Raw genomic sequence first — 17,529 nt, forward strand, 5'->3', positions numbered from 1 at the left:
GGCCCCAGGGCTCAGAAAGTTTTCACATCTACACCATGCATTTAAAGCATATTTACGCCGCTTTAACAGTCATGGCTTCCTCCAAAGAACCCTGGAAACTGTAGCTTCCCCCTCACAGAGCAACAATTCCAGCAACCTTAACAAACCACAGTTCCCAGGATTTTTGGCGGGGGAAGCCACGACTCTTAAAAGTTGTATAAATGTACTTGAAATGTATGGTGTAGATATGAAGACCAAAAGCCCCTAAAACAGTTTCCCTCCATGTTTGGTGGGGCTCTTCCCAGTGTCCTTCCGTCTCATGCGTTGTCCAACTGATTTCTGTCCCCGCACCAGAGAAGCGCAGGCCTGGCAGCTACAGAAGAACTTCCAGGACTTGCTCTTCCGCTTCCAGGACTGGCTGTGGGCCGCAGAGGTGACGGCCGCCTCCCCAAATTCCTCACAGGTGTCTTACGCCAATTCCAAGAAAGAGCTGCAAAGATTCGAGGTAAGGAGGAACCTTTCGGGGGGTAGAGGGGGGTGGCCCATCCCAAACTGCCAAGTTGTCCTTTTGTTGAGCTTTCCCTGCCAGGGATGCATTTGATATCTTGGGATTTGCCAGGATGAGGGCAGCCCTTTTATCTCAAAGGAGCAACAGCAATGAGCCAAAAATAACAGGAGAGCAAAGAATCGTGGCATTTAGAACTGATTGTGCACCCCTCCAAGGAAAACTGGGGGAGGGTGGGTGGGAGAGAATGCAGCTTTGTTCTCCCTCTGCTGCCACTTTTGTGTGAATTAACAACTTTTGAATCTGCAGCAATCCAGGCCACCTTGTGTGAGAAACAGAAAGATGAGAATGGTGTGCTCAGAAATTTGCAGCACTCAAAGCAAGTCAGCTTGATTCCCAGCCAGTGTGATTAATTTCTCAAAGGAAAAGCGCAGGGGCTCAGCGCTCCTGAGGAAAATCGCACCAGGGCTTAATTTGTGGTGCATAATTAGGGCGGTGGGGTCACTGTGGTTGTCTCTCGGTGAGTGCAATTGTGCTTTGCATGGAAATATCACAGACACTGTGACTTCTGTCACCTTTTGGTTCCACCTCTTTTTCCACCTCTGTCTGTGTGACCGATATGTGTAATTTATAAAGCACCTAATGTGGCACAGAAATTTGAAATAAATTCAGGCCCTGTCCTCAGGTTTTACAGTCTCAAGGGGAAAACGGTAGTAGGAAACCAGCCAGGCAGTCTACACCCAGGAAGATATCCCCGCCCCCTCTCCACCTACTGGGGTGGACAGACAGCAGGCAACACGGAGACACATCAAAGGGTACAGATGTGCCCAGCAAAGTGCAAATGTCGCTTGAAATGGGATGTGGGTGGAAACTGACTTCACTGGGTTTTACCGCCAGTAATATGTACATAGCCTGACTGTTGGTCGTTGGAGGCCAAGAAGGAAGAGAGAGAGAGAGAGAGAGAGAGAGAGAGAGAGAGAGTGTGTGTGTGTGTGTGTGTGATAGTTAGGATGGCCACTTACGCACTGCTAAAAACAACAACATGAAAGTGAATAAATTTGCACAAAACTTGCATATGCTAATTTATAGGTTTATCTGCATATTTAGAAACAATTACTATAATTTAAAACTGGGGTTCCCAAACTGGTCCATGAGCCTCATGTAGGTGATCCGTGGCGTGTCCACATTAATTTTGTTGTCCTTGTCCTTTGTTCTTCCCCAGTGGCTTGGTAAGTGCTTGGTCAGAACTATCTCATGTTGCATTTTGGATACTCTGTTCATATGGTTTTTGCGGTAAGAGGTATTCAGAGGTTTGCCATTGCCTTCCTCTGAGTCTGGATGGATCTTCGTCTGATGTCTTAGCTGGTGTCTGTATCTGGGCCAGGATAGCCTGACCACTGTTGTCCACGCACTGGTAACCTCCAGGCTGGATTACTGTAATGCGCTGTATGTGGGGCTGCCCTTGAGGTTAGTCCGGAAGCTGCAGCTGGTGCAAAATGCGTCTGTGTGACTGCTCACTGAGGCAGGGTATCGCCAGTATGTCACCCTGCTGCTGAAAGAATTGCACTGGCTGTCCATTAGCTACTGGGCCAAGTTCAAGGTTCTCATTTTGGTGTACAAAGCCCTATACAGCTTGGGACCAGGATACCTGAAAGACTGTCTTACCCCTTATATACCTAGTCGATCCCTGCGCTCTGCAGGTGAGGGCCTCCTGCAGATACCATCTTATCAGGAGGTCCATTCTGCACAACATAGGAAACAGACCTTTAGTGTAGCGATACCTACCCTTTGGAATTCCCTCCCCTCCCCTTAAATATTAGACAGGCACCATCTGTGTTTTCGGAACCTAATGAAGACCTTCCTCTTTCAACAAGCCTTTTAAGTAGAGACCTTATCCCAGTCTGTGTCTGCGCTGGAATTGCTTTGTAATATGTTTTTAAACCTTTTCTTTTTTTTTCTTTTTTTAAGATGTTTTTAAAGCTTTTTTAAAAAAAATGTTTTTAAACATGTTTTATTGTAATGTATTTTAAAGTCTGGTTGTATTTTAAAGTCTGGTTAAAGTCTAATGTATTTTAAAAAGTCTGGTATAGCACAGTGGGGAGGAGAGCCTGGCTGGGAGTCTAGAGTCTGTGAGTTCAAATCCCCACTCGTGTCTCCTGGGCGTCAAGGGCCAGCTAAAGATCACCCCTGCAATGAGTGGCTCAGGGGATACGTGCCCTGCCATCTGTGCAGCCGTGGGCAAGGTACATAGTCCCAAGGAGCCCAGTTGCCCCCCAGCTGGCAGTTGCGGACAAGGAAGGGGTGGCTTGTGCAGCTGTGGCAAGCTGAGCAGGCCCTAACCAGCTGGGGAGGACTAGCCACAGAGGGAGGTGATGGTAAACCCCCTCTGAATACTCCTTACCGTGAACACCCTATTCATAGGGTAGCCATAAGTCGGGATCGACTTGAAGGCAGTCCATTTCCATTCATTTTTTCATTTTAAAGTCTGTTTTTATGATGTTTTAAAGTGTTTTTACTGCTTTTGTTTGCCACCCTGGGCTCCTACTGGGAGAAAGGGTAGGATATAAATCAAATAATAAATAAATAAAATAAATAAAACCTGCTGGAACAGAGAGAAAATTAGAGGCTTCCTCCAAGCCTCTCATACTAGGGTTGTGGATAGTTGCAAGCAGGGATGCATAAGAGATTTCATCTTTGCAAATTCTGATAATAACTGACCTGATCCGCACCTCCCAGGCTAATGTGCAGATTGTAATGTGTTTTCCACCTACTGTTGCATTTCCTAAATATATGAACACAGTTCTTTGCTCAAAAATGTATCAAAATATATTAGAGAGCAAATTCTCTTTGAAATGTGTATTTTGAGGGAAACTACTCTGAGAGGAAAATACACTTTAAAATATGTACTTTATATTTATTGAAATGCAGGTTTGCATGAAAAAACAGACCCTCTGGTGCTGGTGCTCTGAATGTATATCTGAAAATCAGAGACTTACTCACCCATCCTTACTTACAAGTGGTCTTTGGGGAAACAAAGCCTTTTGCCTGCCATTGATCTGACTCCCGGCTGGCGGGGTTTCATGTCTTTCCTTCAGATGTTGCAAAGACAGGTGTCGGACAAGCTGTTGCTTCTGGAATCCCTGAACAGGCAATACCATCATCTGGTGAGGAGTGGGAGCGTTAGCCTACAGCTCAGACCCACCATTCAAGAGGTCAACCAGCGCTGGGATGAGCTGCAGACTCAGACAGCTGCCATTTACAAGAGGCTGAAGGTGGGCACTGATGGGCCCGGGCCTTGGAGTGAGGGTGGGTTTGGTGAAAGTACAGCTGCTTTGCCATAAGCATCAGGCCAAAACACTACAATGTTGAAGTCTGATAGTGTGGAGGCTGGTTCATTCAGGCAAGTGGAGCACTGCCCTACCAATCTCCTTCTGCCCTCTTACCTATGTTCAGTGACACAGGCTCTCAGCTTCCTTCTCCTTCTCTTCAGTGTTACCCATAGGATCATAGAGCTAGAAGGGTATCGAGTCCAACCTCCTGCACCATGCAGGAATCTGAATTAAAGCATCCCTGACAGGTGGCTGTCCAGCTGCCTCTTGAATGCCTCCGGTTTTAGAGAGCCACCACCTCCCTCGGTCATGGGTTCCATTGTTGTAACACTCTAACAGTTAGGAAGTTTTTCCTGATGTTCAGTCGAAATCTGGCTTCCTGCAACTTGAGCCCATTATTCCGCGTCCTGCACTCTGGGACGATCAGGAAGAGATTCTGGCCCTCATCTGTGTGGCAACCTTTCAAGGACTTGAAGAGTGTTATCATATCTCCCCTCAGTCTTCTTTTCTCAAGGCTAAACATGCCCAGTTCTTTCAGTCTCTCTTCATACGGCTTTGTTTCCAGTCCCCTGATCATCCTTATTGCCCTCCTCTGAACCAGTTTGTCTACATCCTTCTTAAAGTGTGGTGTCCAGAACTGGACACAGTACTTGATGCGGCCTAACCAGTGCCAAATAGAGGAGAACCAATACTTCATGCGATTTGGAAACTATACTTCTGTTAATGCAGTCTAAAACAGCATTTGCCTGTTTTGCAGCCACATCACACTGTTGGCTCATATTCAGCTTGTGATCAACATCAATTCCAACATCCTTCTTGCATGCAGTATTGCTGAGCCAAGTATCCCGCATCTTATAACAGTGCACTTGGTTTCTTTTTCCTAGGTGTAGAACTTTGCACTTGTCCCTGTTAAATTTCATTCTGTTGTTACTGGCCCAATGCTCCAGCCTATCAAGATCCCTTTGAATGTTGTTTCTGTCTTCCAAGGTATTAGTTATCCCTCCCAGTTTTGTATCATCTGCAAATTTGAACTCAAATTGTAGAACTCATCAGGGAAGAGGACAGAGACGCAAGCAGAATTAGTTTGCTCCACCTATAATTGGCTGTGGCCCCATTTGCTGTTTGGGCTCCTTGCCTTCTGCCCTACCAGTCCCAGTAGGCACCACATGCCAACTGGGCAGGAAAGCATGTTGGAAAATGGCAAATTGCGTGGTGGTGGGTTTTTTTTTATAAATTGCATCCTTGAGTTTATGACAAAAACAATCAAGGAGAGGGTGAAGCAAGGCTGGTGAAGGATGTGACTTGGAAAGAGGAGGTGTGGCTGGGAAGCATGTGTGGGCCTAGGGGAGAGTCCTAGGGGCCAGGTAAAGAATGCCAAGGGCCAGATAGAGAGGAGAGCATTCAGCCCCTGGGCCTTTAGGCAAAGTAGGAAAGGCAGGCAGTGTTTTTGATTATGCATTGTTGATTATGTGTTTTACAAAATTCCATGGTAGAAGATGCAATGAACTGGGCGTTTTGAGTAGCAGTGCCCTCGGCTTTTTGTCAGGGGGATAAGCTATGCAGACAGTTTTTGAGTAACCGCATCAGGCGTTGCTACTAAAAGCTTGTCCAACTAGCTCTTGGCTCTGAGAACAAAGGGCTGCGTGTGATTTGCTGCTTCTCCTTGCCTCCTCCCTCAGCATTTTGTGACCCAACGAGAAGAATTTGAATCGGAGAAAGAGACCATCCATGTGTGGCTGATGGAGCTGGACCTCCGGCTCACAGATGTAGAGCACTTCTCTGGAGGGACGTCGCTGGAGAAAATGATACAGCTGCAGGTAAAACTGACTAAGGGCCCAAGAGCCCAGCATGTGCTCGCTCACCCACTCTTGCAATTTACCCACAAGGCTGTTTGTTTCCTGAAGGATTTGTCAAAAGGATTTGTCCGGAATCTGGTATCTTAACTCAGGGTCTGGCACCGCGAACAGGTCAGCATTTATTGAGGAAAAATGAGAATGAAGACTGAGTGCACACCATACATTTAATGCACATGGCTTCCCCCAAAGCATCGTGGAAACTGTTGTTAGTTAAGGGTGTCGGGAATTGTTGCTGTGTGAGGGGCAAACTCCAGTTGCCAGGATTCTTTGGGGAATCCACGTGCTTTAAATGTACAGGTGTTCCTTCTAAAAGCTTGTGGTGTGTACACAGCTGAAGTTTCTAGGGTTCTTGCAACAACAACAAAATCCAGATGTGTCCAGTGTCCAGCAAAAACTCAGGAATTATGAGATGCCAGTGGGAAAGGATTCCCATGGGGGTGGAGGTTCATATCTTCCTTGGCCTCAGTTGCCACAAACTCTGTGTCTTTGGCCTAGACTCAGTTTCCCCATCTACAAAATGGGGATAATTAAGGTTGGTTGGTTGGTTGGTTGGTTGGTTGGTTGGTTGGTTGGTTGGTTGGTTGGTTTAAGAAAGAGATGTGACAAATCTCAATCTGCAAGTCTGGTCTCCTTAGTTCCTTGTGTGTGTTTGTGTGGGAGTGAACTGCAGTGCATCCTGAAGCTTTCATAGTGGCATTCTTGCTATTCTCTGGCTTTCTGAGAGGTACAGGTGGAACCGGATTTCTTGTGGCAGGGACCTGGGGAGACCTGGAGTTTGTGAAGCTGTAATGAGGAGATTACCTCTGTGCATGGCCACAGAGTATTTTGCTCGCATCAACTGAATAACCACTACCTACTGAACACCCCTCCAATCTGATATAAGATATCTGTTGCTTCCAGGGACTTGTGAATTCTCCCCCTGCCTCCTCCCCAATATTTAACCACTGTTTTATGTCCCCTTTTAAAGGGCTGTGAAATCAACAGTGGAAAAGCTCACAAAGGCTCACCCACATATCCTGGTTATTATAGTTTTGCACCTGCTCATCTGTTTGCTTATACAGGGTGAGACTCCTGTAGAGAGAATTATCTCTAGGTAATTATGCGCAAATTAGTAGTGCTTCCTGGAATAATTAACCCTTTCCTTCCTCCTTTTTAATTTGGTTCCAGTCTATGTGTAAGTGATAGCTGCCTTCCCTCTCCTCCACCCCCCTGGCCTGTCAACATTTCAAGTGTGAAGGTAACCTAGAATTCTACACCAGTGGTACCTAAATTCCACATTTGGGGCATTTAATATATGCAAAAAATGTAGATAATTCAAACAGGGTACCAGATTCAGCTATTGCTTTGTAGCAGAATGTGTAGTTTTCTGTTTATCTTTTTACTCAGAGTATATGCAACCTAGACCTTAGCTCAGCCCCAAACTTGTGGGGTTATGTAGGTAAAGTATATTTCTAAACAGGCTGGCTCCTTAGAATCATATATAATAGTAGAGTTGGAAGGGGCCTACTCAATGCAGGAATCCAAATTAAACATCCCCAACAGGTGGTTGTCCAGCTGCCTCCAGTGTTGGAGAGCCCACCACCTCCCTAGGTCATTGTTCTGATGTCATACTGCTCTAACCATTAGGACGTTTTTTTCTGATGTTCAGTCAAAATCTGGCTTCCTGCAACATGATCCTTTTATTCCATGTCCTGCAGTCTGGGATGATGAAGAAGAGATCCTGGTCTTCCTCCATGTGGCAACCTTTCAAGTACTTGAAGAGTGCTTTTATATCTTCCTTTGGTCTTTTCTTATCAGGGCTAAACATGCCCAGTTCTTTCAGTCTCTCCTTAAAGGACTTTGTTTCCAGTCCCCTGATCATCCGTGTTGCCCTCCTCTGAACTTGTTTGCCTACATCCTTCTTAAAGTGTGGTGTCCAGAACTGGACACAGTACTCAAGATGAGGCCTAACCAGTGCTGAATAGAGGGGAAATAATATTTCATGCGGTTTGGAAACCATACTTCTGTTAATGCAGCCTAAAATAGCATTTGCCTTTTTTGCAGCCACATCACACTTTTGGTTCGTATTCAGCTTGTGATCAACGACAATTCCAAAAACCTTCTCGCATTAGTATTGCTGAGCCGAGTATCCCCCATTTTATAATTGTGCATTTGGTTTCTTGTTCCTAGGTGTAGAACTTTGCACTTATCCCTGTTAAATTTCATTCTGTTGTTTTCAGCCCAATGCTCCAGCCTATCAAGATCCCTTTGAATTTTGTTTCTGTCTTCCAAGGCATTAGCTATCCCTCCCAATTTTGTATCATCTGCAGATTTGATAAGCATTCCCTGCACCTCCTCATCCAAGTCATTAATAAAAATGTTGAAGAGCGCTGGGCCCAGGACCGAGTCCTGCAGTATCCTACTCGTTATCTCCCCCCAGTTTGAGAAGGAACCATTAATAAACACTCTTTGAGTACAATTCTGTAGCCAGTTGTGGATCTGCCTGCATAGCCCGTGGTCCCAGAATCCAAATCTCTTGCATCTGCACCACCTTTGTAACCAGTCATTCACTCATAGCATTCCCCCCCCTCCCCTTTCTACTCCTTTTCTAAGTACTGGGAGGATGGATGAGAAAACGATCTGGGCCCCAAAGTCCTTGAATTTCCTTCCAAGAGTTTCAAAGCCTGACATGATTTCTTCGTAGCCCTACTTGGCAATATCATTCGTTCCCACATGGATGGGAAGACAGGGATACGTGTCAGTGGGCTTTCAGAGTGATGGCAACCCTTCCATCACATCTCTAACCTGTCCTCCAGGGAGGCAGCATACCTAGCGAGTCCATGGATCTTCTTGGCATACTTGGGTTTCAATCCCACACAGTAGGGAGTCTCCCACTGCTACTACTCTTCTTGTTGTTGTGGGGAGTGTTTTCATTGAGTCTCCTTGACTGAGCTTCAGCCTGTCACTCGCTGTCGTGTGGGGTCTCCTGTAATTCTTCCCCTGCAGGCTGGCCTCCAGTCTCATCCTCAGGTGCCGGAAAGTGGTTCCATAGTTCCACCAATGAAGGGTGTCTTCTAGCTCTTTTCCACGGAGTTTCCTCTACCTCATTGTTCTCCCCTCTTCTACTTCAACTTGCTGTTGTCCTCCCACCTCTTGTCCTTCTCTTTGCTGCTGTTGTTCCAGCGTTCTGTCTAAGAACTCTTTGTCTTCTCTTACGCTCTTCAGTGTGGCCACCCGCCACCCCAGGCCTCTCACTTTTTCTTCCAACACCGTCACCAGCTTGCACTTGCTGCATGTGTATGCCGTGTTGTTCTCAGGAAAGAAAACAAACATTGGACATTCCTTGCAGGTCAGCAGACCTGTGGAAGACTCAACTGTTGGATCGGAATGCTGTTCTGTATTCATTAGGCCAGCGGCAGATGTTATTGTTATTGTCTGGCAACATTTGGAGAACTTCCCCAGCCCTGTGGTAGGGAACCCCTGGGGATTATGTCCCTTTTGACCATCCTTTGTCTCTTTTCCTGACATCCAGGCATTTCAGCAAGACGTACAAGCCAACGCAGAGCGTGTTGACCGCCTGCTGGTGCGCGGGGAAGGTTTGATCCAGAAGTGCCAGCCCGAGGATGCTGAGATCTTAGAGGAGGAGCTGCAGGACCTGAGCTGTTTCTGCCAGGAGGTCTTCCGCAGGGTCTTCCGCTTCCGCCGCCGCCTGGTCAGCATGCGGCTGGTATGTAAGGGGTCTCAGAAAGGGGAGAGAAAATCCGATGTGTCGGTTCACTGGAGGTGAGAACCAGATTGCCAGGATTAGACTAAGTTCCCACGTGCATATCCAATGCCAGATGGCTGCAACGTCAACTGATGACTTGCATGTCTGAATTGCATGACAGGAGCACAGAAACGGCTACTGGGGTGCAGAATTCAGCAGCCCTAGGAACTCCGCATTTGTGCATCATTTAAAAAAACAAAGTACACGGTCAACTCCAAAACACTGTTTTTTTAAAAATAAAAATCCGATAGATCAATGTAGGCTGCAATCCTGTGGTCCCCGGAGACTGAAGGAACTTTTGGACCCCCTTCTCCAAGGATAGAGAGGGAGATCCAGCCTCCTCTGTGAGGACACAGGGCTCTGCCGTCAGAGAGGATATAAAGGAGGTGTGCCAGGAGAGGCTGTGGGCCTGCAGCAGAGATAGGGAAACTTTCGCAGGCTGAGGGCCACCTTCCCATCTGGGCAGCCTTCCATGGGCCAGCAGTGGGCAGCAGTGGGCAGGACCGGAGGCAAACGTAGCTGAACCAATGCATGTCAGTTTTGCCTTCCGTACAGCAGGCTGGTTTCTACCCATACAGCTCTCTCTGTCATCCATCCAGGCAAGGAGAAGCATCATCAGAGTTCCAGAGCTCATTTCAGCTGGGCAGGAACAGTCAGAGAGGGTGCCAAGCAGAGCCAGTGAAGGAGGTGGCCTGCAAAGAGGACTGAGGGGCCATACAGAGGCCTGAGGGCATTTGAACCCTGAGCTTGAGGGTCCCCACTCCTGGCCTACAGGGTCCCGAGCCCTCTTCTGTTTCCCCAGGATGCCGCTGGAATTGGGGGATAAGCTATACCGGCCTTGGAGCAACAGAAGTGAAGAGAGTGTTGTTGCTTTTTTTAAAGGGCAAATGGCCATAAAAGGCCAAATGAAAAAGTCAAAAAAGTCATGTGTCTGCTATGGTTTCCTGTGCTGGTGCAAGCCCACAAAATATAGGGAAGGCTGGTTCCTCTGCCTTTGGTTCTTTCTCTCTTCTGCCACCATTGGGTTGCTCTGCTCAACTCATCCGATGAATTGGCTTAAGATTTCTTTCAACAGGCAACAACTCTTCCATGTCTGCAGATGGCACTCTCTCTAAATGGCCCTGACCATATCCTGTCCCCAGGTCTTTGAGGACGAGTGGCTGTCAGACCGGGACAGTGATTTGGAGTCCGATTGCTTCACTGAAGAATCCCTGGAGTTGACAGGTGATGATGCTGATGCAAGGCTGTCCCAGCCTCCTGTCGGTCTCCGGTGCGAATCCACCCCAAAGAAAGCATTCCTGCATCGCAAGCGGCTGGCTCCCAATGTAGGGGGGATCGTGGATCTGGAATGGGATCCTTCAGTGGATGTAGGAGGATCCACATCGCATGATGAGGAGGATTCCTCGTACCACAGTGCCATCACGGGTAGGTGGGGTCTGTGTGAGAGGAGAGCTTTGGACTGCCTTCAAGTCGATCCTGACTTATGGCGACCCTATGAACAGGGCTTTCATGGAAAGCAGCATTCAGAGGTGGTTTCTCATTGCCTTCCTCTGCGACTGAGAGGCAGTGACTGGCCCAAGGTCACCCAGTATGCTTCATGGTTGTGTGGGGATTCGAACCCTGGTCTCCCAGGTCATAGTCCAGCACTTTAACCACTATACCATACTGGCTCTCGAGGAGAGCTTTAGGGCCCTCAAAATTTTGGGCAAGGAGCTGGGTAGATGATGATGATGATGATGATATGCCGCCCTTCCGCCCAGTAGGAGCCCAGGGAGGCAAACAAACACAGCAAAACGTCTTAAAAACAGGCTTTAAAACATATTAAAACAAAACATCTTTTTAAAAAAGCTTTAAAAACATCTTAAAGAGCAATGCCAACACAGACTCTTTGTTGAAAGAGGGAGGTCTTCAGTAGGTGCTGAAAAGATAACAGAGATGGTGCCTGTCTAATATTTAAGGGGAAGGAATTCCAAAGAGTCGGTGCCAGCACACTAAAGGTCCACTTCCTCTGTTGTATGGAATGGACCTCCTGACAAGGTGGTGTCTGCAAGAGGCTGTCACCTGCAGAGCTCAGTGATCGACTGGGTATATAAGGGGTAGGACGGTCTTTCAGGTATCTTGACACAGAAAGACGTTGCTGAGCCCCTAGTGCCAACCAATAGCAGCTCCTGCTTGTCTTTCCCTGCTTTTAGGAGAGTCAGTAGTTTCTTGCTGCTGAGGCTAATGGGAGCATGGCTGTGAGAATTGTAGTCCAAAACATCTGGAGGGCCCCAGGTTGGGGAAGGCTGCTGTACAGGCAGGCATAAGGACTAGAAGCTTGACTTTCTTAGAAAACGGAAGCTGATATTCTAATGAGGCTGCTTATACGTTGGGAAGAAGCCAGAATCCTTTCATCTGCTTTTCCCACCTTGCAGGTGTGGGCCAATGGGAAGAGCCTCGCCGAAGGTGCAGATCCGCTTTTTGCGTGTCCCGTTCATTGCCTTTGAGGTGTGGCAGCAGCCAAGAAGACTCCTCTGTAGGTATTAGGGAATAGGTGGGCTGGAGGGGTGTCAATGGGCCTGGTAGGAGGGGAAATTATAAATATGGCAACCCCTCTTTTCTGTCTCAAAGAGAACGCACTCACTGGCAGAATGTTGTAAGTTGGCCTGTGGTTCACTCAGTCCCAAATGACCTCCTCCCCATTCCCCAGTCTTGTTTTCAGACCGGCCAATTTTCCCACTGTGAGTGGGAGGAGATTCCTTCCACTCTGAAATCTGGCTCCTCTTCTTGCCAGTTTAATCATTTTCCTTGTGGTTTCATAATTGCCCCCTCTTTTTCTGACAACTTCACAGGTGCAAAATGGCTTCCGAGAGGAGTGGGAACAGTTCAGTTGCTCTGTAACAGACCAGGAAATAAAAAGATGCAATTCTGGTAAGTCATTGAGTTTTATCTTTCAGAATCTTCCGTAAAGGAAAAGCTGAGTTCATAAGTTGAATCGTCCATTTGGGGTGCCTGTGATTGCCCCCCCAAGCACACACCAGATTGTCAGTATTTTGCTAATGTCCTATGGCCATCTACTCTGGAGATATTAAAAGCACATTCATAGCACTTTGACAGTCATTGCTTTCCTCCCCCCCCCCAAAAGAATCCTGGGAACTACAGTTTGCCCCTCACAGAGCTACAATTCCCAGCAACCTTTATAAACTACAGTTCCCAGGATTCCTTGGGGGGGGAAGCCATGTGCTTTAAAGGTATTGTGTGGATGTGACCTAAAGCCCCATTTTAGGGATAGGATTTCCACACTCCCATCTGATGTTCTTGTTGCCTTTTCTGATAGGAGGGTTGCATCCATGGGACCCACAGGGGTTCCAGCACCCCCAAAACCAAGCACCAGAGACAGGGAGCTCCCGGCAGACAGAACCGGTGGGATTTGACCCCGAACGTGTTGAGACATGGCTGGGCCAGAGCTGCCGGGAGGAGATGCGAACAGAACTGGAGATGGAACAAGTAAGTTCTTCTGAAGAGGAACGAGAACATCCCAGGTTGTAGAAGACATATGTATGGAACGTGGGAATCCACCTAACTTCAGGGCATTGCCTTATTTTGCTTTTTCTTACCCCTGGAGCATTATGGGGTGTTTTCAGTTTGTCTGCTTGATGGGGAAGGGTGTGGAGTCTCAGTTCTTGTAGGAACATCACCAATATTAGAATAGGGGCCCATCCAACAAAGCTGAATGTTGGAAGACTCAGGACAGAAAAAAGAACATCTTCCCACAACACAGGGTTAAACTGCGGGCTTTGTTTTTGCAAGATGTAGGGATGGCCACCCACCTGGATGGCTTTAAAAGACGATCAAATTCATGAAGGGCAGGGCTATCAGTGGCTACTAGCCACAATAGCTATATTCCAACCCCTCTGCTGTTAGAAGCAGCTTCTGAATACCAGTTGCTGGGGATTGCTTTTGGAGAGAGTGCTGCTGTATCGCTCAGGTCCTGCTTGTGGGCGTCCCATTGGAGCATCAGCCTGGAGTCTGTGAGAACAGGATGCTGAACTGGGTGCGCCTTTGGCCTGATCCAGCTACGGGGCTCTTCTGAGGTCCTTATCACCTCACCTCTGCCCTGACTACACTTTTGTTCCCTCTGCAGGGCACGGGAGCATGGGGGCACTTTACCCTACCTGTCATAGAGCTGCAACTCCCAGTGCAGTCCCAGGCAAGTGGGCAACGACCAAAGCGACAGAAGTCACACCAGCGGACAAAAAAGAGAGCCTGGCCAGCCCTAATTGGCCAAGCTGGGCAGGTAGGCTGATAATCCCAGAATGTAGCCTCAATCTTGTTCGCTTAACTGCCGTGGGCTGCACCCTAGAAGTGAAACAAGAGCAGAGCTGCGCATGGGGGACCCTGAAGTTGTAAGGAAGGAGCTCCCAAGCATGTACAGAGTGGTTTCCTCGCATTATACTGAACAACCTCCACCAGTTTCCACCCTTTTGGATTCAAGGGGGCTCGCTGAGCTTGTTGTCCAGTAAGGTTGAGCCCTACTGGAATCTCCTTGTTTTATAAACGGGTGTGGGGGTAAGGTAAGTGTTTGGATGCATTTGCTATGCCTTCAAGTAGGGGCAGGGAACTTTTTTAGCTGGAGGGCCACATTCCCTTTGGGGGGGGCACATGCCAATGATAGCCAGAGGCAACGCATCTAAATTTGACCTTTGTACAGTAGGCTGAAAGCCAGTGTGGCGTAGTGATTAAGGTGTTGGACTACGACCTGGGAGACCAGAGTTTGAATCCCCACATAGCCATGAAGCTCACTGGGTGACCTTGGGCCAGTCACTGCCTCATGAAAACCCTCTTCATAGGGTCGCCATAAGTCGGAATCGACTCGAAGGCAGGACATTTACATTTACAGTAGGCTGGTTTTTGCACACATTCACACGCCCCTGCCTGTCCAGACAAGCAAGAGGCATTATGGGAGTTCAAGATTAGTCCAAGGGCAGGCAAAAGCATCAAGGGGGTTGTGAAGAGGTGCTGGCAAGGGGTGTGGTTTGGGGAGAGTCTCAGGGGCGAGGCAGAGAGACCTGGAGGGTGTATTTAGCCCCTGGCTTTAAAACAATGTTTGGAAATTTGAATAGACGTTGTTGTGCCTGTTTTCTTAGATCTGCAAGAAGGAACAGCTTGACTCCCATTCAGCAGAAACGGCAATCTCTGTTGAGCAGGGGTAAGAGCACACCTTTCCATTTTTACAAACACACTGCCGTGCACTTTGTGGTAGGGTTTAGCAGCCAGCGGGCTTTGGAGCCCAGTCTGGCTCCCCGTGTGGTTCTGTTGTTTCCTCCTCATTTGGCCAACCCTGAGAGGTGAAAGAGGAGCAAGCGCAGGAGGAGATCCCTTGCACCGCTTGCAGAAGTCCCTTTTCAGAGGTCCCTTCTCCCAATTTCCCATTGATTTACTTAGAAGATTTCTACGTGCCCACCCCCACCTGGTCTTCAGTAAAAACTCTCTCAGTGGCATGTAATATGACAACAAAGCCAGAAAAGGTATATTTTATTTATTTATGTTCCATGTGTCAGTTCCCTACAACTATAGCTCCAGGAAATATATAAAATCCTACAAGAATCAGAAACAGCGGAATCAAAAGCAGCCCAGAAAGCAAAGCCATAAAAATGGACCAAAGAGATGAAACCCACAGATCAGGGATGGGGAAGCTGTGGCCCTCCAGATGCTGTAGGACTACGACTCCCATAATCTGTGACCACTGACCCTGCTGGGTGGGCTGCTGGGGTTGTATTTCAGCAACATCTGGAAGGCACCAGCATAGTCACCCCTGCCATAGATCAAGGGAACTTTATCACGGGCTGAAATGAACAGGTCAGTGCTTGATGAGCCTCTCGTGGGAAGACTTTCCATGGTCAGATGCCGCAACTGTGAAAGGCCCTCATCCTGTCGCCTCGTCATCAGATGGCAGGGGACAGGGAGAAAGGTGATGAGGGCATAACGGAGGCAGGCTCACAGGGTTAAAGGTGGCCCTTCAAGTACCCGGTTTCTTGCTCTGTGGGCTTTTATAGGCAATCACCAGCACATCAAATTGTGTCTAGAAACTGACCAGAGGCCAGTTTTAAGAACAGGCCAGATACAATTCATGGTGCTATAGTCACACTGGATGTAGCCAAGGCTGTCTGCGTATCTTTTGTTGCAGCAAAGAGTGTAACTTCCCACCCCACCAGGTGCATAATACTCAAGGGTGGTCAAATTATTTTAGCACGTGAAGCAACCCCCTCCCCAAAGCATCTCTCATCCCATCCCTATCTGTAATAATACAACAATAATAACAATAACAACAACTATTAATGATGAGCTTCATTATTAAAAATAGTAAATTAAAGCAGTAACATAAATAACATAAATAAGTTTCTGCCTATGGCCTCATTGTGCCTAATGGTAGGGCCGGCCCTTGACGTAGCCATGAAGGGTCTCCTTACCCCTCTGTGGAAATCCAGGTGAAGACTGAAGGCATCCTTGAGATACTCGTAAGGCCGTGGCCCCTCCCCTAGTCAGGAATCAGCCTTGACTACCCTTATAGGTAGGGCCAGCGCCAGGTGTGACTGGGCCCTTGCCGGTAGTGGCATCAGCCCCTTACAGGAGCCTCTGCTGCCATGTTGGTTGATGGCAGCTGCGCACAGCACGCAGGGCATTCACAGAAAGGGAGGAGAGGTAGGTGGAGCAGGTGGGCGCAGTGGGCCTGCACAATCTGTAGGGGGGGCCTAGGAGCTCTGTCTCTGCGATCTGTAGCAGGGTCGGGAGTCAACCCTGCTGAGGATCGTGGGAGCACTACCCCATACCCTAAGGAGGGGCCCTTCAGTGGCCCCTCTGAGCCACAGGGGCCCTTGGCCAGGGCCCAACCTGGCTGCCCTTTGGCTCCAGCCTACTTCTAGGGATGGCGGGCACTGAAGGCTAATGTGTTGGGCTGGGCTGATTCTGTAAATCTATGAAGCTTTACTATTCAAAGCAGTTTCTCAACAAATTATGATGATGATGATGATGACTATGACTATGATTATGATTATTTACTTATATCCCGCTTTTTCCCCAGAACTGGGACTCAAGGTGGCTTACAAAAATTAAAACAAATACAATTAAAAACATATAAAAAAAAACATACAGAAGTTATAATTAAAACATAATTAACTATAAAATTAAAACCATTTAAAACAGGGGTTAAAAAAACACAAAATGCAAATCAGTGAAAACAAATGGCTTCTAGCTTTATGAATCTGACTCTTGTCCTTCTAGGTCCGACCTGTCACAGGTTTCGGTTCTCTCTCTCCACTCCCCGAAGCTCCCCAGAATTTCCACCATATGGAACTGGACGATGTTCATCTTTGCTGTTGGCATGCTCCTCCTCCTGCTTCTCCTCCTGGCCAGCCCATTTCCTCTGTACCCATCGGAGCCCTCCTGTCTCCAGGCAAACGGCTATGCCAGATCATTCCATCTCATGCTTAAGTACAGTGGTCCACCACCCACTTAACAGCCAGGCATGGCAGAGCGTGGCACTCTTTATAATGGAGAAGGACAGTGATAGTAGAGAAAAAAGCTGCCTCTGGGAGTTCCGTAGACTCCCCCAGGGCTACTAGAAGTTGGTCCTCCAGTAAGATGCCCAATTGTGTCTGCTCAAAGTTGGGCTTGCAGCATCTGGTGAACTAAGAGATAATGTTTCTGCAAAGCGAGAGTTTCGTTCTTAGCTGTCAACTCTAATAGCCAGGGTAGGCCTATCATCCTCTGTGAGTTTAGCTGTTCCTGTGTTTGTTTGTTTTTTAAAGTTGTATCCAGCTAAGTTTGGCCAAGTGCAGAGTCACAGTGATAAACGGACCTACGTTAGTCATGCCCATTAATTTCAGTGGGTCTATGCTGAATACGGCGTAGAAACAAAAACGACAGAAACCAAACGTGGACAACTTTGGAAAAACTCAGTTGGGCTAGGTAATGTAACTATTAAAACATCTAATGTAGTAAATGTAATTTATATATATATATATATATATATATATATATGTAGTAACTAACAATCATGAAACATTGTTAAAAACAATCATATATGGCAGTAAAATATCCATGCACTCACATCTTGAACTAGATCTTTCCCAAGCG

General features: G+C 47.5%; 1 protein-coding gene across 2 annotated transcripts in view; it reads left to right on the plus strand.

Annotated features, from left to right (window-relative positions):
* SYNE4 (spectrin repeat containing nuclear envelope family member 4) overlaps positions 1-17,420 on the plus strand; it is a 28,413-nt gene extending 10,993 nt beyond the window's left edge. For both annotated transcript variants that reach the window (XM_061596747.1, XM_061596746.1), the window contains exons 3-13: positions 334-484; positions 3,580-3,756; positions 5,493-5,630; positions 9,181-9,375; positions 10,557-10,839; positions 11,829-11,929; positions 12,246-12,324; positions 12,731-12,900; positions 13,538-13,690; positions 14,541-14,602; positions 16,675-17,420. In XM_061596747.1, coding sequence (XP_061452731.1) covers positions 334-484; positions 3,580-3,756; positions 5,493-5,630; positions 9,181-9,375; positions 10,557-10,839; positions 11,829-11,929; positions 12,246-12,324; positions 12,731-12,900; positions 13,538-13,690; positions 14,541-14,602; positions 16,675-16,909 — 1,744 coding nt within the window. In that variant the 3' untranslated portion in view covers positions 16,910-17,420. The remainder of the gene's footprint in view (positions 1-333; positions 485-3,579; positions 3,757-5,492; positions 5,631-9,180; positions 9,376-10,556; positions 10,840-11,828; positions 11,930-12,245; positions 12,325-12,730; positions 12,901-13,537; positions 13,691-14,540; positions 14,603-16,674) is intronic.
* The last annotated feature ends 109 nt before the right edge of the window (positions 17,421-17,529 follow it).

The sequence above is a fragment of the Rhineura floridana genome, chromosome 15, assembly GCF_030035675.1.
Source record: "Rhineura floridana isolate rRhiFlo1 chromosome 15, rRhiFlo1.hap2, whole genome shotgun sequence".
NCBI lineage: Eukaryota > Metazoa > Chordata > Lepidosauria > Squamata > Rhineuridae > Rhineura > Rhineura floridana.